This window comes from Hordeum vulgare, chromosome 5H (genome assembly GCF_904849725.1).
Source record: "Hordeum vulgare subsp. vulgare chromosome 5H, MorexV3_pseudomolecules_assembly, whole genome shotgun sequence".
NCBI classification, from domain to species: Eukaryota; Viridiplantae; Streptophyta; class Magnoliopsida; order Poales; family Poaceae; genus Hordeum; species Hordeum vulgare.
This window is the reverse complement of record NC_058522.1, coordinates 475,045,059-475,071,043: the sequence shown is the minus strand read 5'-3', so window position 1 is coordinate 475,071,043 and position 25,985 is coordinate 475,045,059. Positions and strand designations below refer to the sequence as shown.

The 25,985-nt window shown below is 42.3% G+C and overlaps 1 protein-coding gene across 6 annotated transcripts; it reads left to right on the top strand.

The window, feature by feature from the left end:
• Positions 1–22,123: 22,123 nt before the first annotated feature.
• On the top strand, positions 22,124–24,327 carry LOC123395674. 6 transcript variants are annotated; one of them, XR_006609808.1, is made up of 6 exons: positions 22,124–22,457; positions 22,610–22,646; positions 22,743–22,864; positions 22,954–23,017; positions 23,985–24,069; positions 24,168–24,327. XR_006609808.1 is itself a non-coding variant. In XM_045090700.1 (5 exons), the coding sequence occupies exons 1-4, from the start codon at positions 22,206–22,208 to the stop codon at positions 23,014–23,016; spliced, it is 474 nt and encodes a 157-aa protein (XP_044946635.1). In that variant the 5' UTR covers positions 22,124–22,205; the 3' UTR covers position 23,017; positions 24,168–24,327. The 6 variants fall into 6 exon arrangements, 4 of the variants coding, with proteins under 4 accessions (XP_044946635.1, XP_044946636.1, XP_044946639.1 ...); XM_045090700.1 differs by lacking the exon at positions 23,985–24,069; XM_045090701.1 differs by having other exon boundaries at positions 22,133–22,457; positions 23,985–24,327.
• Positions 24,328–25,985: the final 1,658 nt, after the last annotated feature.

Sequence of the window (25,985 nt, the reverse complement as noted above, 5' to 3'; positions counted from 1 at the left end):
TGGAGTAAGATCCAAAGGACGAGGAAGCGGTGGACAGTTTATTTGGATCCGTCGGTGGAAGGTAAGAGTTTCCCAAATAAGATAGTACCAAATTATTTTCCTCAAAAGGAATCCAAAATAAATCATTCAATAATAGGTATTTTAGCATGTCTATCAAAATCCATGAGTTGCCAAACTGGACTGTTTCACCAAGTTGCGTGAATTTACTAATTCTGCTACCGCATGACCTGTGTAAGGAACATCTCCTAAGGTTGGCTAAATTTAGTATGGGTATGTCTATTACTTTCTAACGGTGCTATTCTTTAAGAACTTGGAAATTGGAATAGTAATGTACTAGCCCCAGTTTGGCAGCTATAATCAGTCTAGTTCTTCGTAACATATCAATGAAACATAGACATAATTATTGGGGTACTAATTAAGTATGCCCACTTCATATCAATGAAACACACTATAGCTTGGACTAATTAAGTATGCTTTCTCTGGAAATATTTTCGAACCGCGTGGACTACATGTTGTGATAGTAACTCACTGAGACATATTTTTACTAGTCATCCATGGCAATCTATGTCCAAGAACCTTGGATCAAATTACACACAAGCACATCACCCCAACTAATGGTCTAACAATGTTTGGAATCCTATTTGAGATTCATCGATTTCCTACACCCTAAGAAGTGGCATTCCTAATTAGTAGTTGAATGGTGGTACAATACTTCTTTCTATACCTCTTTGGATATGACATGAAAGTGGATGGAGAAGGGCGACGTCGGCGGGGCAGTGTTGGGCGGGACACCATCGGGCGGAGATGGGATGCATCAGGAGACGCCGACGGTGGGCGTGGCAGTGGCGGGGATCGAGAGGAGGACATGCTGGTGGAGTTGGGGATCGAGAGCGACGAAAGGATAAGTTTTTTTACTCTGTCGGGCTATTAAAACCGAGTAGTGTTGGTGTGGGTCTAATGGGCCTAATGTACAACGTCAGCCCTAATATGTAACGCCGGCACTAAGCAAATAGCTATGCGTTCGAATTTGTTCAACGTCATCGCTATTTAAAATAACTAGTGATGGCGTTGGTGAGAAATGGGCGTCGCGAACAAGAGCTGTGGCTAGCCATTTCTGGACTAGTGTAAACTCATCCAAAACATTGTTTCAACAGCGCTAAAACATTGTTTCTTCAGCATGCAACTTATTTCTCCATGAATTCGCAACTCTATTTCTCCATCATAAAACATTGTTTCTCCATGGACTAAAAAGGTTGTTCGCCTTCTTCGGCATTGCACCTGAGTTCAACCAACAGCAAAGGAGGTGAAGGCACAACTATGTTTTCAAGTTCAAATGATAAACTAAGTTAGGGTTCACCTCATCATGTATTTGTTTTTTATGACTTCTTGTTATTGGACCGTTGATGATTGGTGGTGTGGTATCCATGGTTGGGATGTATTCATCATCCTCCCCCTCTTAGAAAGGAGTTGTCCTGGACTCTAAAGGCTCAAAGTACGCGGAAAGATCGAAGACATTGAAGGTTGGGCTAACACCATATTCTTCTGGAAGATCAATCTTTTAAGCATGACAATGAAGGTTGAGCTAACACCATATTTTTCTAGAAGATCTATCGTGTAAGCATTGTCAGTTATCTTCTTAAGCACGTCGAATGGGCTATCTCCACGTGGTTGCAACTTGCACTTGCGTTTCCTGGGAAAGTGGCTCTTCCAAAGATGCATCCATAGCAAATCTCCTTGCTCAAACATCATCTTCTTCCTTACTTTGTTTGCCTCTTCATATATTGTTCGTTCAGCTTCTCAATGTTCTATTTTGCCTTGTTATGAAGTTTCTTGACAAAATCAGCGCGCTTACTTGCATCAAGGCTAGTTCATTCCTGAAGTGGAAGGCAAAAGATCTATGGGAGCAATAGGTTTGAACCCATAAACAAGCTCAAATATGCAGATTTTAGTGATCGAATATACCTCCCTTTTATACAGGAACTCCAAATGAGGTAGGCACTCCTCCCACATCTTCAAAATCTTCTTTAGGACTGCATTGAGCATCACGAGCCATGTACGGTTTACATCTTCGGTATGTCCATCAGTTTGTGGGTGGCACGTTGTGAAAAATAGGAGCTTGGTTTCAAGTTTTCCCCGCAAGGTCTTCCCGAACTAGCTCAAAAATTTGTTGTCACGGTCTAAAGCAATGGTGTGTGAGTGTGGTACTCCATGTAGACGCACAATTTCCTTGAAAAATATATCAACAATGTGTCAAGCATCATCACTCTTATGACATTGGATAAAATGCGTCATTTTCCTAAAACAATCAACTATCACAAACACGAGACACTCCCCCTCCTAGTCCATGGTAACCAACAACAAAATCCAAAAAAAATTCCCATGGGTCATTCAAAATAGATATAGGAGTATAAAGAACATGAGGGTTAAAATGAGACTTAGCTTTGTGACAGATCTCTAACGCAGCACGTATTGTTCCCATGTCATGCCTCATTCTCGGTCAAAAGAAGTGGTCAATTAGCACACCCTCAGTTATTTTGGCTCCGAAATGTCCCATGAGACTATCAATTGAGCTTGCTGCAAAAGCAACAAACAAATAGAACAATCTCAGATGCACAATTTGTTAGCTCAAAATAAAAACCCAGCTTGCAAGTGAAACTTATCCCATCCCTTTCCCTTGTTGCACTTTGAAAATGGTTCAGCAAAATATGAGTTGTTAGCATACAGCCCTTTCAAAGTATGAAGATTTTTAAGTCAAAAGTACAAAAAATACATATGGGTGATTTTTTTTTAGGTGTACATACGGACATTCAAACGGATTTGCAGAATGTAGCCTAGCCCTTCCACGAAAACTCAAGCGGCAACCAAGCAAAAAACATGAATGCAACCAAACAAGCGCGCTCAATCATCATTTCGTCCTGGCGATTTTAGGTGTATTCTACACCTGTTTTCGGAAGATTCTCGAACCTTCCCTGAACCATTTTTCTCGGGGTTTCTCCTTTGTTTTGTTCTAGTTTTAATTTTATTTTTTACTTTTCCTTTATTTCTTTTATGTACATATTTTCTTTTCTTCTTATTTTTCTTGAACATCTTTCTGAATTCGTGAATATATTTTCAAATTCTTAAACACTTATGAACATTTTTCAAATATATGAACTTTGTTCGAAATCATATACATTTTTCTAAAATTTGTGAAATTGTTTTAAAAATTCATGAACGAGTTTTAAAGTCGTGAATATGTTTTTGAATTTGTCAGCTGTTTCTAAAAATCATGAAATTTTTCAAAATGGCAAACATTTTTAAAACTCATCACCTTTTTTTGAATCAGAGAACATTTTTATAACTTTGAGAACATTTTTGAATATCATGAACATTATTTTCTTTGATAATATTTTTAGAAATCATGAACATCTTTCAACCGATGAAGTTTTCTCAAAATTTGGGAATAATTCTATATATTCGAGAACATTTTTTGGGTTTTTTATATTTTTAATAATTTCATCAACATTATCTGAGTTCATGTCTTATATTCAAATTGATTAACTTTTTTTGAATACATACACATGTTTTAAAATCATGAACTTTTTTTAAATTCACCAACATTTTATGATTTCTAGAAAAAAAAATCCAAATTCTCATTTTATTCAGCAACGTGGAAATGGACAAAACAGAGAAAAAGAAACGAGCTAACAACCGGGAAAAAACAATGAATCAGCCGGAGTTAGGCCAGCCCATGTAACGTCGTCAAACTCTGCACCACTGCGCTTTCACAAGCCACAAGAGCTATGTCTCGCATTAAATGAGACCAAAAGTTCTCTCGCGTCGAGTGAGAACAACGTCGGGCCGAACCATATAAAGGGTACATACTTAAAAACAGAAAGAAATGGGAGGCGTCGATGGATCGATCCCTCATCCCGAGCGCTGCTTCGGGAGCCTCGCAGCGAGCTTTTCCATGCGTTATCATTGGACGCGTTCTTAATTATTGTTACATTTCGCGTTCTCAACGATTCCTCTGTATTTTGTTTTTTATTTCACCACACGTATTTTAGATTTTTTAATTTTTTTATTATTTTTTGGTGTTTTAGTTTTTTACCGGCCTTTTTTAGCTTTTTGATGAAAAAAATAAAAAAAAAACTTTGCGCAAAAATAAACATCTTCTTGTTTTTATTCGAGGCACGGTTTTACTTCCGCGAGAGTTATGGTTGTGCCTCTCGAAAATGGAAAAAGAAACGTGTTTTTTTGGAGGCACAGTTTTGCTTCAGCAAGATGCACAGTTTTACTTCTACAAAAGGCATGGTCGTGCCTTTCGAAAAGGAAAAAAACGTGTTTTCTGGGTTTTTTCGCGAGTGGCACGATTTTGCTTTCACGACAGGCACGCTCGTGCCTCTTGAAAAGGAAAAAACAATGTGTTTTTTATTCAAAAGGCATGATTTTGCCTTGGTAAGATGCACGATTGTGTCTCACGGAAAGAAAAAATATAGAAAAAAATGTGTTTTTTGATTATTATTTTTTCTATCGCGAGAGGCATGATTTTTTTTGTCTGTTTTTTTATGAAAAAAAATTCAAAACCTATCAACATGGGATCTAGTTTTTTGAAGATCTCGATGCGAGAAATCCAACAGTGAAAACGGTTCAAGATTTGAACGCGTGGTTTAAGAGATAAAACGTTTTTATAATAGGAATATACGAAAAAAGGAAAAACTCTCAGGTAACGACAACCTGAGATGGAAGTGATTTTTAAAAAGAATACTTTTTAATTAGTGATTCGTCCCTGATCTCTCGACTTACCTTGCGTGCTGGTAGCCGTTTGTTTCGTGATTACCTAGTTAGGTGCGGCCTATATTAGATGAAACAAGCTGTTTTTACGAGGTTTTTATTTATTTATTTTTCTGTTTTCTTTTTATTCATTGTGTTTTGTTCTTGCTTTCCCGGTTTCCAATGGTTTGTTATTATTTCTTTGTTTCTATTTGTTTCGTCTCTTGCTTATCATTGATTTTTCTGCTTTTCTTTCTTAATTTGTTTTTATTTATTTATTTCTTGGTTTTCAATAGTTTAATTTATTTTCATACCTTTTACATTTGTTACAAAGATTACTTTTGTTTTTTATTTTCTTTGATTTACACTTTTAAGTTTTTAGTTTGTGATTTTATTTTTGTTTTACCTTTTTATATATGTCTACCTTTTGTTTATATGTCTACAATATTTGTTATATGTCCACACCCTTTTTCTAATACAAGTTAACATTTTTCCAATACAAATTATTATTTTCAGTACATGATCAGCATTTTGAATACATATTTTTAAAAGTTTTCTAATGCTTGATTAACATTTTCTAATTATAATACTGACATTCTTTGACTACTTGTCAACATTTTCTTCTACATACTTTTAAACTTTTTTCAATGCATGATCAATTTTTTGATCATTTTTCTAATACGTGATCAACATTTTTTATACACATTTATCATTTTTAAAATGCGTGTTTGTATTTTTTTAAATACTTGTTCAATTTGTTTTTCATATTATTGATTCAGAAATTTATATACATGATAAAAACACCATGAGCTTTTAAATACATGGTCAAGATATTCTGTATACACATTCAACATTTTCTGAATGCTAGATTAACATTTTTCAAATACTTGTTCAATAATTTTTAAATGCTAAATTAAATTTTTATAAATACTTATTCAACATTTTTCGAATGCTTGTTAAACATTTTTTTAAATACTTGTCCAACATTTTCGAAATATTTTTGTTGAGTTTTTTGTGATATGTCTATTCAGAATATTTTAAAGTATAATAAAAATAAAAAATATAGCAAAATAGGAAAATAGAAAACAAAAAAAAGCAAAAAACGGATTGTGGCCTCCTGCGTGTGTGGGACAGCCCAGCTCCCGCTCCCTTCAGCGAGTCAGAAGTTAGACTCACTGAAGGCGGTGTATAGGGAAAATCCTATTTGCGGCTCCGTGCAAAGTGGTGTCGAGGCTTCGCACAGAGCGGACGGGGGATCGGGCTGTCACAGGTAGCAGGGCTGTTGTGTCCATTTTCGGGAAGAGAAGAGGTTCCACACGGTTTATCCGGTTTTGGGAAACTTCTAGAAGGTTCTCTGAACCTGTTTTTTCTGTTTCTGTTTAAATATGTTTTGGATTTTCAAAAAATGTTTTGGAATTTGAAAAATGTTCCAAAATTTGAAAAATGTTCTTAAATTTGAAAAATATTCGGAAATTAAAAAATGCTTCGCAATTTGAAAAATTATCCTGATTTTTCAAAAATGATCCACAATTTGAAAAAATATTCCAAAAATAAAAAAATGTTCTGGAATTTGAAAAAATGTTTCGGATATTGAAAAAATGTTTCGGAATTTGAAAAAATGTTCCGAATTTGGAAGAAAGTTTCAGAATTTAAAAAGTGTTGCGGAATTTGAAAAAATGTTCCGAAATTTGGAAAAATGTTCCAGATTTTCAAAAAATGTTCCAGAATTTGAAAAAATGCTCCGTAATTTTAAAAAATACCAAAAAATATATAATCCTAAAAATGTTTTTCTTCAAATTGGAAAAGAAAATAAAAAATAACCAAAAAAGAAAATAATTAGTAGAAAAGGAAATAAGGAACAGAAAAAAATAGAAAAAAAAATTGGGCCAGCCCGGGCGACCCGTGTGCGTTCGCTCGACAGTTGCCCGCAACAAGTCGCGCATAGGAGGTCCAAGTGTATAGGAGCACTCTTCGCACGTCCCGTGGCGTGCGGAAGGCCTCACCGAACATCGTGATAACACTATATCGAAGAAACCTTTTACGTGATGTTACGTAATTTCATTAACCAACGAATCGTCCTTCGTGAATTTCACGGGGTGGATAATACTATACCTACATACCCGCTACAAACTCCTACGTAACCCGTCCATCTAATCTTCTCGGGGCTCCCTGATTTTCATGGGGGTGGGCCCCTTCACCCCACATTGATCCACTAATAAATCTCCACATCAGCCATTATGTAAAATGCTTATGTAACTTTACGTGGATCTAACAAAGCTCAGGTGGGTCTAGACCTTTTACGTAGGTGTAGCAAAGTTCCCAAACAGGCTGATAGATTTTGATGCACGTTCGATAGTGTGTTTGGGGTGTTGTCCCGATCTAATTCGTTCATCGATGATGGTTTCACCTTTGATGAGTCACCTTGGAGGTTTGTAAAACTTCATATCAGCGATGGAATCGTGTCGAGCTCGAGTGAGAAGGTGATCCATCATTTTATCCTTTGGTAGGTACTATGGTGGTCAACCATCCACTCCGTCCACCAAGGGAGAGACTTCTCCCAACCCTCCACGACGCATGTGCCCTCCTCCCCCAACCTCCCCCATGCGGCGGCGGCACCCCGCACGGGGGAGCCCCTGCCCTCCTTCTACACAACCGCCCCACCTCCTCTCCCCTTCGCCGCCGTCGCCCGGGGCGTCATAGGGCAAAGCCCTTTGTGGCGTGGCGGCGGCGGTTTTCTCCTCGTATCTTGGTCTTGTTGGGAGGCGGCACTCCTTTCCGGCCAGATCGGCGACGACATGGCTGTGGTGCGGCGGCGGCAGTGGAGGACGGCACCAGCAGCGGCGGATCTGGCCTTGACTAAGTCGGGCTGAATCGTTGTGCTATCGATCTCAATTGTCGTCGGTGGTGCACTGCTCCTGGACTTGATCTGCAACACGAGGATGTGTGGGGCACCGGCCCTAGGCTTGGTGATGGTGGCCTTCTTCTTCATCGGAGCTGGTCGGCCGACTGGTTGTGCATGGAGTGGGGACGGGCGGCTGTCGGTGAATGCCGTGATCCGACTTCGGTCATGGCGGGTGACGACGACGCCTAAGCGTCGTTACCTTCTTCAAGGCGTCACCTTTGCAGTCCACGTTTTCCCACTCATAGTTCAGCCAGTGTCGGGTGATACGTCTCCAACGTATCTATAATTTTTTATGGTTCCATGCTATTATCTTGTCAACTTTGGATGTTTTGTATGCATGAATATGTTATTTTATATCTTTTTGGGACTAACCTATTAACTCAGTGCCAAGTGTCAGTTCCTGTTTTTTTCGTGTTTTTGACCTTTTTCAGAGGAGAATATTAAACGTAGTCCAAACGGAATAAAACCTGCGGAATTATTTTTTCCATAACAGAAGACATGCAGGAAACTTGAGAACCAAGGCAGGGGACCTCGGAGGAGGTCACAAGCCACCCAGGCGCGGTCTAGGGGCGGGCCTAGCAGGCTTGTGGGCCCCCTGTAGCTCCCCTGTCCTACTTCTTCCACCTATAAATTCCCTAAAAATCTGAAACCACGCGAGAGAGCCACGAAAATACTTTTCCGCCGGCACAAGCTTCTGTCTCCGCAAGATCCCATCTGGGGCACGTTCTGGTGCCCTGACGGAGGGGCGATTCGGACATGGAGGGCTTCTTCATCAACAACATTGCCTCTGCGATGATGTGTGAGTAGTTCACCACAGACCTTCGGGTCCATAGCTAGTAGCTAGATGGGTTCTTCTCTCTCTTGGATCTTCAATACAAAGTTCTCCATGATCTTCATGGAGATCTATCTGATGTAATCTTCTTTTGCGGTGTGTTTGTCGAGATCCGATGAATTGTGGATTTATGATCAGATTATCTATGAATGTTATTTGAGTTTCCTCTGATCTCTCATATGCATGATTTTGTATCCTTCTAATTCTCTTTGAGTTATGGGTTTCGTTTGGCCAACTTGATCTATAATTCTTGCAATGGGAGAAGTGCTTGGTTTTGGGTTCATACTGTTGGGGAACGTCGCATGGGAAACAAAAAATTTCCTACGCGCACGAAGACCTATCATGGTGATGTTCATCTACGAGAGGGGATTTCCGATCTACGTACCCTTGTAGATCGCACAGCAGAAGCGTTAGTGAACGCGGTTGATGTAGTGGAACGTCCTCACGTCCCTCGATCCGCCCCGCGAACCGTCCCACGAACCGTCCCGCAATCCGTCCCACGATCTAGTGCCGAACGGACGGCACCTCCGCGTTCAGCACACGTACAGCTCGACGATGATCTCGGCCTTCTTGATCTAGCAAGGGAGACGGAGAGGTAGATGAGTTCTCCGACAGCGTGACGGCGCTCCGGAGGTTGGTGATGATCTAATCTCGGCAGGGCTCCGCCCGAGCTCCGCAGAGACGCGATCTAGAGGTAAAACCGTGGAGGTATGTGGTCGTGCTGCCTTGAAAAGTTGTCTCAAATCAGCCCTAATTGCTCCATATATATAGGAGGAGGGAGGGGAGGCTTGCCTTGAGGCTCAAGGAGCCCCAAGGGCTGCGCCACCAAGGGGAGGAGGAGTCGTCCTCCAATCCTAGTCCAACTAGGATTGGAAGGTGGAGTCCTTCTCTCTTTTCCCACCTTTCCTTTTTTTTCTTTCTCTTCTTTTGGTTTTTTCTTTCTCTTGCGCAAGACAGCCTTGGGCTGACCCCACCTACTTGGTGCGCCACCCCCAAAGTCCTTGGGTCCTCCCGGGTGGGTGGTCCCCCCTCCCGGTGAAGATCCGGAACCGATTCTTCATTCTCGGTACATTACCGGCAATGCCCGAAAACCTTCCGGTAACCAAATGAAGTCATCCTATATATCAATCTTCGTTTCCGGACCATTCCGGAAACCCTCGTGACGTCCGTGATCTCATCCGGGACTCCGAACAACATTCGGTAACCAACCATATAACTCAAATACGCATAAAACAACGTCGAACCTTAAGTGTGCAGACCCTACGGGTTCGAGAACTATGTAGACATGACCCGAGTGACTCCTCGGTCAATATCCAATAGCGGGACCTGGATGCCCATATTGGATCCTACATATTCTACGAAGATCTTATCGTTTGAACCTCAGTGCCAAGGATTCATATAATCCCGTATGTCATTCCCTTTGTCCTTCGGTATGTTACTTGCCCGAGATTCGATCGTCAGTATCCGTATACCTATTTCAATCTCGTTTACCGGCAAGTCTCTTTACTCGTTCCGTAATACAAGATCCCGAACTTACACTAAGTCACATTGCTTGCAAGGCTTGTGTGTGATGTTGTATTACCGAGTGGGCCCCGAGATACCTCTCCGTCACACGGAGTGACAAATCCCAGTCTCGATCCATACTAACTCAACGAACACCTTCGGAGATACCTGTAGAGCATCTTTATAGTCACCCAGTTACGTTGCAACGTTTGATACACAAAAAGCATTCCTCCGGTGTCAGTGAGTTATATGATCTCATGGTCATAGGAACAAATACTTGACACGCAGAAAACAGTAGCAACAAAATGACACGATCAACATGTTACGTCTATTAGTTTGGGTCTAGTCCATCACATGATTCTCTTAATGATGTGATCCTGTTATCAAGTGACAACACTTGCCTATGGTCAGGAAACCTTGACCATCTTTGATCAATGAGCTAGTCAATTAGAGGCTTACTAGGGACAGTGTTTTGTCTATGTATCCACACATGCACTGTGTTTCCAATCAATACAATTATAGCATGGATAATAAACGATCATCATGAATAAATAAATATAATAATAACTAATTTATTATTGCCTCTAGGGCATATTTCCAACAGTCTCCCACTTGCACTAGAGTCAATAATCTAGTTCACATCACCATGTGATTCCAACGAATCCAACACCCATATAGTTATGGGGTCTGATCACGTCTTGCTCGTGAGAGAGGTTTTAGTCAATGGTTCTGAAAATTTCAGATCCGTGTGTTCTTTACAAATCTTTATGTCATCTTATAGATGCTGCTACTATGTGCTATTCGGAAATACTCCAAATATCTACTCTACTACACGAATCCGTTTCACTACTCATAGTTATTCGGATTAGTGTCAAAGCTTGCATCGACGTAACCCTTTACGGCGAACTTTTTAACCACCTCCATAATCGAGGAAAATTCCTTAGTCCATCAGTTACTAAGGATAAATTTTGACCGCTGCTAGTGATTCAATCATGGATCACTCTCTCTACCTCTCAACAGACTTTGAGTCAAGGCACACATCAGGTGCGGTACCCAGCATGGCATACTTCAGATTCTACGGCCAAGGCATAGAAGACGACCTTCGTCTATTCTCTTTATTCTGCCGGGGTCGGGTGTTGAGTCTTACTCAAATTCACACCTTACAACGCAAACAAGAACTCCTTCTTTGCTGATCTATTTTGAACTCCTTCAAAAACTTGTCAAGGCATGGATCTTGTTGAAACTTCCATTAAGCGCTTTCGATCTATCTCCATAGATCTTTGATGCTCAACGTTCAAGTAGCGCAATCCAGGTACTCCTTTGAAAACTCCTTTCAAACAACCTTGTATGCTTTACAGAAATTCTATATTACTTCTGATCCACAATATGTCAACCACATATACTTATCAGAAATTCTATAGTGCTCCCACTCACTTCTTTGGAAATACAAGTTTCTCATAAACCTTGTACAAACCGAAAATCTTTGATCATCTCATCAAAGTGTATATTCCAACTCCGAGATGCTTGCACCAGTCCATTGAAGGATCGCTGGAGCTTGCATACTTGCTAGTATCTTTAGGATTGACAAAACCTCCTGGTTGTATCACATACAATGTTTGCTCAAGGAAACCGTCGAGGAAACAATGTTTTGACATCCTATGTGCAATATTTCATAAATAATGCAACAACTACTAACATAATTCTAACAGACTTTTAGCATCGCTACGAGTGAGAAAGTCTCATCATAGTCAACTGTTTGATCTTGTCGGAAACATCTTTGTGACAAGTCGAGCTTTTCTTAATAGTGACTTATCACCATCATCGTCTGTCTTCCTTTTAAAGATCCATCTTTACTCAATAGCCTTATGACCATCAAGTAGTTCTTCCAAAGTCTACACTTTGTTTTCATACATGGATCCTCTCTCGGATTTCATGGCCTCCAGCCATTTGTCGGAATCCGGGCCCACCATCGCTTCTCCACAGCTCGTAGGTTCATTATTGTTCAACAACATGACCTCCAAGACAGGGTTACCATACCACTCTGTAGTAGTACGCGACCTTGTCGACCTACGAGGTTTGTAGTAACTTGATCCGAATCTCAATGATCACCATCATCAGCTTCCACTTCAATTGTTGTAGGCGCCACAGGAACAACTTCTTGTTCCCTGCTACACACTAGTCGAAGTGATGGTTCAATAACCTCATCAAGTTCTATCACCCTCCCACTCAATTCTTTCGAGAGAAACCTTTCCTCAAGAAAGAACCCGTTTCTAGAAACAAACACTTTGCTTCCGAATCTGAGATAGGAGATGTACCCAACTGTTTTGGATATCCTATGAAGATGCATTTATCCGCTTTGGGTTCGAGCTTATCAGACTGAAACTTTTTCACATAAGTGTCGAAGACCCAAACTTTCAAGAAACGACAATTTAGATTTCTCTAAACCTCAGTCTATACTGTGTCATCTCAACGGAAATACGCGGTGCCCTATTTAAAGTGAATGCGGTTGTCTCTAATGCATAACCCATAAACGATAGTGGTAATTCGATAAGAGACATCATAGCATGCACCATACCAAATAGTGCGTGGCTATGACGTTCAGACACATCATCACACTATGATGTTCCAGGTGGCATGAACTGCGAAACAATTTCCACATTGTCTTAACTGCGTACCAAAACTCGTAACTCAGATATTCATTTCTATGATCATATCGTAGACCGTTTATCCTCTTGTTACGACGAACTTCATTCCGAAACAGAATTGAACTTTTCAATATTTCAAACTTGTGATTTATTAAGTAAATACTCTTGTATCTACTCAAATCGTCATTGAAGTAAGAACATAATGATATCCACTGCGTGCCTCAGCACCCATTGGACTGCATACATCAAAATGTATCACTTCCAACAAGTTACTATCTTGTTTCATCTCAATGAAAACAAGGCTTTGCTCATGTGGTATGATTTGCATGTCACTAGTGATTCAAAATCAAGTGAGTATAAAGATCCATCAGCATGGAGCCTCTTCATGCAATTTATACCAACATGACTCAAGCGGCAGTGCCACAAGTAAGTGGTACTATCATCATTACCTCGTATCTTTTGGCACCAATATTATGAACATGTGTAACACTACGATCGAGATTCAATAAACCATTGAAGGTGATTTATTCAAGCAAATAGAGTAACCATTATTCTCTTTAAATGAATAATCGTATTGCAATAAACACCATCCAATCGTGTTCATGCTTAACGCAAGCACCAAATAACAATTATTTAGGTTTTAACACCAATCCCGATGGTAGATGGAGTGTGCGATGTTTGATCATATCAACCTTGGAAACACTTCCAACACGTATCGTCACCTCGCCTTTAGCTAGTCTCCGTTTATGCCGTAGCTTTCATTTCGTGTTACTAATCACTTAGCAACCGAACCGGTATCCAATACCCTCGTGCTACTAGGAGTACTAGTAAAGTACACATCAACATCATGTATATCAAATATACTTCTTTCGACTTTTGCCAGCCTTCTTATCTACCAAGTATCTAGAGTTGCTCCGCCTCAGTGACTGTTCCCCTCATTACAGAAGCACTTAGTCTCGGGTTTGGGTTTAATCTTGGGTCTCTTCATTAGTGCAGCAAATGTTTTGCCGTTTCACGAAGTATCCCTTCTAGCCCTTGCCTTTCTTGAAACTTAGTGGTTTTACTAATCATCAACCATTGATGCTCCTTCTTGATTTCTACTTTCGCAGTGTCAAACATCGCGAATCGCTCAAGGGTCATTGTATCTATCCTTGATATGTTATAGTTCATCATGAAGCTCTCACAGCTTGGTGGCAGTGATTTTGGAGAACCATCACTATCTCATCTGGAAGATTAACTCCCACTTGATTCAAGCGATTGTTGTACTCAGACAATCTGAGCACACGCTCAACGATTGAGCTTCTCTCCTTTACTTTGTGGACAAAGAATCTTGTCGGAGGTCTCGTACCTCTTAACAAGGGCACAAGCATGAAATCACAATTTCATCTCTTTAGAACATCACTTATGTTCCGTGACGTTTCAAAACGTCTTCGGCGCCTTGCTTCTAAGCCATTAAGTATTTTGCACTGAACTATCGTGTAGTCATCAGAAACGTGTATGTCGGATGTTCACAGCATCCACAGACGATGCTCGAGGTGCAGCACATCGAGCGGTGCATTAAGGACATAAGCCTTCTGCGCAGCAACGAGGACAATCCTCTGAAAAGTTTGCTACTATCAACTTTCAACTAAATTTTCTCTAGGAACATATAAAAAGAGTAGAGCTATAGTGCAAGCTACATCGTAATTCACAAAGACCATTAGACTATGTTCATGACAATTAGTTTAATTAATCATATTACTTAAGAACTCCCACTCAAAAAGTACATCTCTCTAGTCATTTGAGTGGTACATGATCCAAATCCACTATCTCAAGTCCGATCATCACGTGAGTCGAGAATAGTTTCAGTGGTAAGCATCTTTATGCTAATCATATCAACTATACGATTCATGCTCGACCTTTCGGTCTCATGTGTTCCGAGGCCATGTCTGCACATGCTAGGCTCGTCAAGCTTAACCCGAGTGTTCCGCGCGTGCAACTGTTTTGCACCCGTTGTATGTGAACGTTGAGTCTATCACACCCGATCATCACGTGGTGTCTCGAAACGAAGAACTGTCGCAACGGTGCACAGTCGGGGAGAACACAATTTCGTCTTGAAATTTTAGTGAGAGATCACCTCATAATGCTACCGTCGTTCTAAGCAAGATAAGGTGCATAAAGGATTAACACCACATGCAATTCATAAGTGACATGATATGGCCATCTTCATGTGCTTCTTGATCTCCATCACCAAAGCACCGGCACGATCTTCTTGTCACCGGCGTCACACCATGATCTCCACCATCATGATCTCCATCAACGTGTCGCCATCAGGGTTGTCGTGCTACTCATGCTATTACTACTAAAGCTACGTCCTAGCAATATAGTAAACGCATCTGCAAGCACAAACATTAGTTTAAAGACAACCCTATGGCTCTTGTCGGTTGCCGTACCATCGACGTGCAAGTCAATATTAACTATTACAACATGATCATCTCATACATCCAATATATCACATCACATCGTTGCCATATCACATCACAAGCATACCCTGCAAAAACAAGTTAGACGTCCTCTAATTGTTGTTGCATGTTTTACGTGGTGACCATGGGTATCTAGTAGGATCGCATCTTACTTACGCAAACACCACAACGGAGATATATGAATTGCTATTTAACCTCATCCAAGGACCTCCTCGGTCAAATCCGATTCAACTAAAGTTGGAGAAACCGACACTCGCCGGTCATCTTTGAGCAACGGAGTTACTCATAGCGATGAAACCAGTCTCTTGTAAGCGTACGAGTAATGTCAGTCCGAGCCGCTTCGATCCAACAATACCGCGGAATCAAGAAAAGACTAAGGAGGGCAGCAAAACGCACATCACCGCCCACAAAAAGTTTGTGTTCTACTCGACAAGACAACTACGCATGAACCTAGCTCATGATGCCACTGTTGGGGAACGTCGCATGGGAAACAAAAAATTTCATATGCGCACGAAGACCTATCATGGTGATGTTCATCTACGAGAGGGGATTTCCGATCTATGTACCCTTGTAGATCGCACAGCAGAAGCGTTAGTGAACGCGGTTGATGTAGTGGAACGTCCTCACGTCCCTCGATCCGCCCCGCGAACCGTCCCACGAACCGTCCCGCGATCCGTCCCACGATCTAGTGCCGAACGGACGGCACCTCCGCGTTCAGCACACGTACAGCTCGATGATGATCTCGGCCTTCTTGATCCAGCAAGAGAGACGGAGAGGTAGATGAGTTCTCCGGCAGCGTGACGGCGCTCCGGAGGTTGGTGATGATCTAATCTCGGCAGGGCTCCGCCCGAGCTCCGCAGAGACGCGATCTAGAGGTAAAACCGTGGAGGTATGTGGTCGAGCTGCCTTGAAAAGTTGTCTCAAATCAGTCCTAATTGCTCCATATATATAGGAGGAGGTAGGGGAGGCTTGCCTTGAGGATCAAGGAGCCCCAAGGTCTGCGCCACCAAGGGGAGGAGGAGTCCTCCTCCAATCCTAGTCCAACTAGGATTGGAAGGTGGAGTCCTCTCTTTTCCCACCTTTCCTTTTTTTTCTTTCTCTTCTTTTGGTTTTTTCTTTCTCTTGCGCAATACAGCCTTGGGCTGAACCCACCTACTTGGTGCGCCACCCCCAAGGTCCTTGGGCCCTCCCGGGTGGGTGGTCCCCCCTCCCGGTGAAGATCCGGAACCCATTCGTCATTCCCCGTACATTACCGGCAATGCCCGAAAACCTTCCGGTAACCAAATGAAGTCATCCTATATATCAATCTTCGTTTCCGGACCATTCCGGAAACCCTCGTGACCTCTGTGATCTCATCCCGGACTCCGAACAACATTCGGTAACCAACCATATAACTCAAATACGCATAAAACAACGTCGAACCTTAAGTGTGCACACCCTGCGGGTTCGAGAACTATGTAGACATGACCCGAGTGACTCCTCGGTCAATATCCAATAGCGGGACCTGGATGCCCATATTGGATCCTACATATTCTACGAAGATATTATCGTTTGAACCTCAGTGCCAAGGATTCATATAATCCCGTATGTCATTCCCTTTGTCCTTCGGTATGTTACTTGCCCGAGATTCGATCGTCAGTATCCGTATACCTATTTCAATCTCGTTTACCGGCAAGTCTCTTTACTCGTTCCGTAATACAAGATCCGGCAACTTACACTAAGTCACATTGCTTGCAAGGCTTGTGTGTGATGTTGTATTACCGAGTGGGCCCCGAGATACCTCTCCGTCACACGGAGTGACAAATCCCAGTTTCGATCCATACTAACTCAACGAACACCTTCGGAGATACCTGTAGAGCATCTTTATAGTCACCCAGTTACGTTGCGACGTTTGATACACACAAAGCATTCCTCCGGTGTCAGTGAGTTATATGATCTCATGGTCATAGGAACAAATACTTGACACGCAGAAAACAGTAGCAACAAAATGACACGATCAACATGCTACGTATATTAGTTTGGGTCTAGTCCATCACATGATTCTCCTAATGATGTGATCCTGTTATCAAGTGACAACACTTGCCTATGGTCAGGAAACCTTGACCATCTTTGATCAACGAGCTAGTCAACTAGAGGCTTACTAGGGACAGTGTTTTGTCTATGTATCCACACATGCACTGTGTTTCCAATCAATACAATTATAGCATGGATAATAAACGATCATCATGAACAAAGAAATATAATAATAACTAATTTATTATTGCCTCTAGGGCATATTTCCAACACATACCGTGCGGTGTACTCACCCAGTGACAGAAGGGGTAGCGAGGCACACATCGTGTTGTTGCCATCAAGGGTAAAAAGATGGGGTTTATATCTATTGCATGAATTTATCCCTCTACATCATGTCATCTTGCTTAAGGCGTTACTCCGTTAGTTATGAACTTAATGCACTAGATGCATGCTGGATAGCGGTCGATGTGTGGAGTAATAGTAGTAGATGCAGACAGTATCGGTCTAATTGTCTCGGACGTGATGCCTATATATATGATCATTGCCTTAGATATCATCATGACTTCGCACGGTTCTATCAATTGCTCGACAGTAATTCGTTCACCCACCGTAATATTTGCTATCATGAGAGAAGCCTCTAGTGAACACTATGGCCCCCGGGTCTACTTCACATCATATTTTCAGCTCTACACTTTTACTTTGTTGCACTTTCCACCTTCAGATCTCACCTTGCAATCAATCGTGAAAGGGATTGACAACCCCTTTATAGCGTTGGGTGCAAGTTTGTTTGTTTTTGCGCAGGTACTTTGGAGACTTGCCTTGATACTCCTACTGGATTGATACCTTGGTTCTCAAACTGAGGGAAATACTTACCGCTACTGTGCTGCATCACCCTTTCCTCTTCAAGGGAAAAACCAACGCAAGCTCAAGAGGTAGCAAGAAGAATTTCTGGCGCCGTTGCCGGGGAGTATCAAGTCAAGAATAGTCTTCCTCCAACGTGTCAATTTCCGGCACTGGGGACTATTCTAAGTGAAGCTTATCCAAGTAACTGTCGAAAACTCATCTCTTGCATTTACTTTTTTGCCTCTTGTTTTCCTCTCCCCCACTTTTGAAAAACAAAAATTTACAAAAATATTTGCCTTTTTCGTTCCCCCTTTTCTTTCGCTTGCTTTCTGTTCGCTTGTGTGCTTGTCTGCTTGCTGAAGTCACCATGACTGAAAACACCAAACTTTGTGACTTCTCGAATACTAATAATAATGATTTTATTAGTACTCCAATTGCTCCCGCCACTAGTGCGGAATCATATGAAATCAATGCTGCTTTGCTGAATCTTGTTATGAAAGAGCAATTTTCCGGCCTTCCTAGTGAAGATGCCGCATCCCATCTTAATACCTTCATTGAGTTATGTGATATGCAAAAGAAGAAAGATGTGGATAATGATGTGATTAAATTGAAGCTATTTCCGTTCTCATTGCGAGATCGAGCAAAAACTTAGTTTTCATCTTTACCCAAAAATAGCATTGATTCTTGGAACAAGTGTAAAGGTGCTTATATATCCAAGTATTTTCCACCGGCTAAGATTATCTCTCTCCGTAATGATATCATGAATTTCAAGGAACTAGATCATGAACATGTTGCACAATCTTGGGAGAGAATGAAATTGATGATTAGAAATTGTCCCGCTCATGGCTTGAGTCTGTGAATGATTATACAAATCTTCTATGCTGGTTTGAATTTTGCTTCTAGAAATATCTTGGATTTCGCCTCCAGTGTAACTTTCATGGAAATCACATTAGGAGAAGCCACAAAACTCCTAGATAATATCATGACAAACTATTCTCAGTGGCACACTGAAATGTCACCTACTAGTAAAAAAGTGCATGCTATAGAAGAAATTAACTCTTTGAGTGCTTAGATGGATGAGTTAATGAAATTGTTTGCTAGTAAAGGTGCTCCTTTAGATCCAAATGATATGCCCTTGTCTTCCTTGATTGAGAGTAGCAATGAGAGCTTGGATGTTAATTTTGTTGGTAGGAATAATTTTGGCAACAACAATGCTTATAGAGGAAACTTTATTCCTAGGCCTTTTCCTAGTAATCCCTCTAATAACTTTGGCAATTCCTACAACAATGCTCATGGAAATTACAATAAATTACTCTCTGAACTTGACAGTAATATTAAGGAGTTTATCAACTCGCAAAATATTTTCAATGCGTCCATAGAAGAAAAACTGCTCAAAATTGATGACTTGGCTAGGACCGTTGATAGAATGTCTCTTGATATTGATGCTTTGAAATTGAGATGTGCTCCTCCCAAGATTAATATGGATGAAACTTTGAAAGCTAGGCATGTTTCCATGAATGAGATTAAAGAAAGAACCGCCCAAATTCGTGCTAGACATGAATGGCTTAAAAAGGCATGTTCTCGTGATGAGAATCACGAAGATCTTAAAGTGCTTGGTTTGACTCCTATTGAATCCTTGTTTTCTAATGTCAAACCTAATGATGATGGGGCTGGATATGAATCCACTTTGGTTGAGAAGCGTCCCAATGATTCGAAGTCTATCTATCTTGATGCTAAAAGCATTGAAAGTGGAGTGGAGGATATCAAAACTTTGAGTAGTAATGAAATTACTACTTTGGATTTCAAGGAATTCAATTATGATAGTTGCTCTTTGATTGAATGTATTTCCTTGATGCAATCCATGCTAAACTCTCCACATGATTCTTGCAATGGGAGAAGTACTTGGTTTTGGGTTCATACCGTGCGGTGTCCTCACCCAATGATAGAAGGGGTAGCAAGGCACACATCGTGTTGTTGCCATCAAGGGTAAAAAGATGGGGTTTATATCTATTGCATGAATTTATCCCTCTACAGCATGTCATCTTGCTTAAGGCGTTACTCCGTTTGTTATGAACTTAATGCACTAGATGCATGCTGGATAGCGGTCGATGTGTGGAGTGATAGTAGTAGATGCACACAGTATCGGTCTACTCGTCTCGGACATGATGCCTATATGTACGATCATTGCTTTAGATATCATCATGACTTTGCGCGGTTCTATCAATTGCTCGACAGTAATTCGTTCACCCACCGTAATATTTGCTATCATGAGAGAAGCCTCTAGTGAACACTATGGCCCCCGGGTCTACTTCACATCATATTTTCAGCTCTACACTTTTACTTTGTTGCACTTTCCATCTTCGGATCTCACCTTGCAATCAATCGTGAAAGGGATTGACAACCCCTTTATATCGTTGGGTGCAAGTTTGTTTGTTTTTGCGCACGTACTTTGGAGACTTGCCTTGATACTCCTACTGGATTGATACCTTGGTTCTCAAACTGAGGGAAATATTTACTGCTACTATGCTGCATCACCCTTTCCTCTTCAAGGGAAAAACCAACGCAAGCTCAAGAGGTAGCATCGGGCTGCTTTGGCACCGTGGTGGTGTCGCGGCCGGTCAGGCGGCGGCGGCTGGATCTTTTGATCTAGTCTCCGGCAGAGAAGACGGCGACCCGCACACAAGAAGCTGGATGGAGTTCTACGAACAGGTCTGGGTGAAAACATGTTCTTGTCTAGAAATCAAGGCCGGCGATGGCGACGCTCTACGGCGTCGTTTCGTTCTTGAAGGCATCGCCGAGTAGAAGTTTGAGACCACTATTTGCTACCTCCGGGGGAAACCCTAGATCGATATATCAGAAGACGACGGGGCGCTTGTGTCGTCTCCCCCTTGGGGGCGTCATTCTTGGAGGTGTACGCGGGCTCGGGGGACTAGTGGATGTTTTCTTCGGTGGAGCGGTGCTTCATCCTGCACATTGAAGGCGACAGATCTCGATGGCATGGCGCCCTGGTGATTAGACGTCTGATGTGCGAAGATGGACTCGCGCAGGAGGGCGACACTGTCTGGCGTCGTGGTGGCGTCGATGGCAGCTAGACCGGGCAAGGTGGATGTGTCACTACAGTTCTGATGATGGATTGGTGGCAGTTGGCGACGGTGACCTCTTAGTATGCGCCGGACCGGTGGGTGCCCCATACCCGGCAGGTGGCTTGGTTGGGGCCTGAGGTCTTAGATGTTAGGTTTAGCTGCGAGGTTTGTTTGATATTAGGCCCAGGCTATCAGCATCCCTTCATCAACTGCATAGAAGTAGCGACATATGTCGCCTAGACGGTGGCTTCAGTCTTACTGATGTATTACTTTGTAAGGTCTTTTGTGAATAATTAATAAAATGACTGCATGCATCGCTTAGATGCAGAGGCCGGGGTCTTACCCCTTTTATAAAAGAGGTACTATGGTGGCGCCACATGCACTTGACGGGCATTCGTCTCAATTCCAGAAGATTCTTCAGTCTTGATTGTACTTATCTTTCTTGACTGGTGTTTCTTTATGCAATGGCTATTGTTTTGTTGTCTTTTTAGTTTTGTCAGGACGTTGTATACGTGACTTGTACAATGAACTTTATAATACAAATGAGACACATATTATCATATAAAAATCAAAATTCTACATCTACGTAAAAGTGTGTGGTTGGATGGTTAGATGGACTCTGGTATCACCAGCCCAACAGAGTTAAGTCCTTGTGTTCCCAGAAGCACGTGCTCCTGTTCGTGAAATATGAATTTTGATGTGGCAAAAATAATCCCAACAAAAATAGTATATGTTTTTTGTCACATTCAAATGCTATTTGTAATTTTTTAGGCAAAAAAATTAAGCATTTTGATATATGCAAAATAAATAAATTAAACATCAATTGTTACTCCAAAATTTCACACCTAATTTTGTTTCTTTCACCAACGAAATGTTACTATTCTGTTTCGCATAAAAATTATCAAAATGTTTGAGACAGTAACCCGAACATTTATAAAAAAAATAATTTTTTAAAAAACTTTTACTATTATTTTTAGGTTACTATTTTTTCGGTTGCAATTTGCAAATGCATCCAAAAGCCAAAATACCTCTCCGGTAAAACACATACTGATTTTTCATAAGTGTAGCATTGCTCGATGGATTTTGTTGGGAAGACTCCTGCCTCCCACTCGAAAAGAAAGATAAGGGGGCCCCACCCGGCAGCGTCTGCTCTCAGCATCCGCAACGGCCATGGCCTTCGCCGCCATCCACGCCCGCCTCGCCGTCTTCCCCCCTCGCCTCAGCGCCGCCGCGTCGTCTCTCCGCTTCGTACCTCCCCGCGCCCGTCTCCCGCAGCTCAGGACTTCAGCCGGATACCGCTGCCTCCGTAGCCCGCGGTGCCGCCGGCCGTGTCGCGCTCGCGCCGGCTGCATCTCCATCACCGCGTCGCTCGACCTCACCGAGGACAACGTCCGGCAGGCCATCGTCGACGCTAAAGCCGAGGCAAGCAAGACCTCCTTCCCTCTCGCATCTCTCGTCCCCACCGAACCACACGTCTGTTTTGCACGGCCGTCCGCGGCTCACGGTGACTGACAGCGTACGTCCTGTTTAACTGACCAACGCCATTGTTGCTGATCTCCTGCGCCGCGTTTCAGCTGGCCCAGCTGTTCGACACGTCGGTCGGCATAACAGGTGAATCATCCCACCCAATCCCTGTAGTACCAAACCAATCGCCCTGCTGAAATCTGCATTTTCTTTCTCGTCGTGAATGGTGAATGATGGTGGCAGGACAAGTTGATCTGGCGGAGCTGGACGGGCCGTTCGTGAAGCTCCGACTGAAGGGAAAGTTCTGGCACACCCGCGCCACCGTCGTCGCGCGGATAGGCAACTACCTCAAGAACCGTATACCGGTGAGCTCTTCTTCTTTCCTGCCGGCGGTGCTGCAGAGTGCAGAGGGGAAGTTCTGTCACGATGGTGACGAGAGTTTTTGTTTGAGCAGGAGATTTTGGAAGTGGAGATCGAAGATGAGGACCAGCTCGACGACAGCCCCGCGGCTTACTGAGGTATCCAGCTTAGGTCTTGCATTGTACTGTCTGAAACTATCCAGCTCAGGTTCTACTCCCTCCGTTTCTAAATATAAGTCTTTTAAGCGATTTCACTAAGGGACTAAATACGGAACAAAATGAGTGAATCTACACTTTAAAATATGTCTATATACATCCGTATGTAGTCCTCCAGTGAAATCTCTAAAAAGACTTATATTATGGAACGAAGGGAGTACTAGATTACTGAAGACCTGAAATGAAGTGGTTGAAGGACCAAACATACTATAACCGACTAACTCTAACACTTCCTTCACTAGCATCATATGGGGCTTCAGGTATTTGCATTTGCATAGATGGATTGTTTGCACCAGCTAAATTTTGTGGTTGCAGAGAATCTGATATTTCAATCTATTTGTTCAGGGTAAAGAACATGCAAGCCATTGCTTTTGTTTATGTTTTTTGACGTGAATAGCAGGAGCTCTGCCTTTGCATTATAGTAGAAAATACTCCCTCCGTACCTAAATATAAGTCTTTTAAGATATTTTACTAGGTGTCTACATACGGAACAAAATGAGTGAATCTATACTCTAAAGTATGTCTGTATACATCCGTATGTAGTCCATTAGTGAAACCTCTAGAAAGACTTATATTTAGGAACGGAGGGAGTAGTTGCTACAAATTACATCCATGGCCACACCCATATCGCCAGATCACTCTTACCCTCCCACAGCTGAGGGTGCCTATTTTGGTCTTGCATTCTACTGAAACTATCCAACTTAGTTCTACATTAAATACTTGAGGTCTTTTTCAGTCCTAGCAGTCGCATGTTTGGTAGTTTCAGTTACCAGGATTTTATTGGAATATACATTACCGGGATACTGTCAAAGCTGCGATTCATGACGGCATCAACAGATCAACCCCGTTTTTAGTCGCGCATCATTTCCATGGCATTAACCAACTTCCATGTATTAATTTAATGGCATAGATTACTGAAGACCTAAACTGAAGTTGTTGAAGGACCTAATACATATACCAGAACAGATTATTCTAGCACTTTCTTCGCTAGCATGGTAAGGGCCTCCAGGGATTTGCATCGGCATAGATGAAGTGTTTGCACCAGCTACAATTTCTGGTTCCAGAGATATGATATTTTAATGTATTTCTTCAGGGTAAAGAACATGCGAGTCATTGCTGAGGGCGCCTACTTTTCTCAGTACCACTGGGTTTGGTAGGATCATATTTTTGTAAGTGTGCACCGTCTGTACCAAACAATTTTTCTCTCTTAATTAATATATAAGGCAAAAAAATTGCCTCCGTTTCGAGAAAAATATTTCTATACGTGAAAAGGATACGGCAATGATGTTCGACAGTTTCATTAATCGATGCAATGATACCGAGAGCGAGGCTCCTAATAAAGTCGAAAAAACATAACAATGACATGCTGCTGCGCTGATCGTTAATGTATTAACGTGTTAACAAACCCCTGCCAATGATGCTTAAGTTGGTGTGGCCATCATGCTGCATTTTTTTTTGAACAATCATCGGGAGAGGAGAGGATCCCCACCTGAATATATTATTCAGAGGTGACCAAGGGCAAGTTACAAGCTATATTAAAGATTGTAGTGAAAGAAGAGGTACAAGCGTCAAGACACGACAACCTTCCTATTATCATGGTCCTTCAATCTGGAAGCCCAAAGCATAAAATATGAAATAGTGTTCTGAATAGTATCTAGGAGGAGTGTATCTCGTTACGGAAAACATAAGCGTTTTTGAAGTCCCAGAGTTTCTAGAGGATGGCGAGGGCAACGGTAGACCAAGTGTTGATGTCGAGGCCAACCGACGTAGGGGTATCCTAGATGAGGTCGATGGAGTGATGTGCTTGAAGTCCCTCTTGGGACCAGCCAGCAGCGCATGAGCAGAGGAGGGCGAAGTGCATCACATCCTCAGAAGATATATCGCGGCAAGGGCAAGGCGACACCGAGGTGATGGTCTGTCACGACAAAGAAGCCAGCCGAAGATCTTAACCTTGATAGATGCCTTGGAGCGCCAGATGTACCCTGTGTTTAGATCATGGTGGAAGGAGAGCAAAGAATAGGCGCACCTCGGGGATGAACGAGGAGCCATGGATGAGGAACCTGTCATCGGATGCGTCTCTTATGATAACGTTGACAAAACAGACGCAAGCTCGACAGAAGCCACATAGGTTAGCTAGTTCCGTTCGAACGCCACCACTGCATCAGCACGTCGCTGTGATCATGCGTTCATTATATCGCTGCATGCTCATGTTCGTCGTCCCTGTGATGAAATGCGGCAGCCGGTATAAGTCTGAATCTTGTGATGCTGCTGTTGCATCGGGGGAACTTCGAACGTGCTGCTACGTCCGAGACCGTGTTTCGGTGGTCTCTGTCAACTGTTGGGGCAGCGGCAGAAGCTTTCCGACGAAACAGGACATCGTTCCAGTTCCTATCCCGGTGTAGTAACAAGACGCCGTCCCAGTTGTTCCTGTCAGTGGAAAAGTAAGTAGTAGCATCCTTGAACTGAACCTGGACAGTTGGGCTCCCGTCGGAGAAGCCGGAAGCCGTTGCTATCGGATTCAGAGAGACGAAGGTTCAGAAAATAGCATGTGCACGTTCCAGCGTTTTCGTGGCACCAACAGTTGTGGAATAAAATCGTCTGACGGCCATCTGGTAACGCGTATCTGTTTCTTGATCCAGCAGCAATCCACATGGAAATGGCAGGGGGTTCACAAGTGTTCCTTTCCGAGAGAGCAGATAGTAATTTCGATTTTTCGACGACGCGGACAGACAGATCCATGAAAAAAGGAATAGAGTCAATTACACGAGTGGTTCTAGAAGTTGGCGCAACCGATCACTTTAGTGCTAAAAGTTGTGACATAATACATCAAAATGGTGTTAAAACTTGATTCGGGACGTGTAAATACGGTGCTAATCATATTTGTATACGCCTACAACGCTAGCTAACGAGG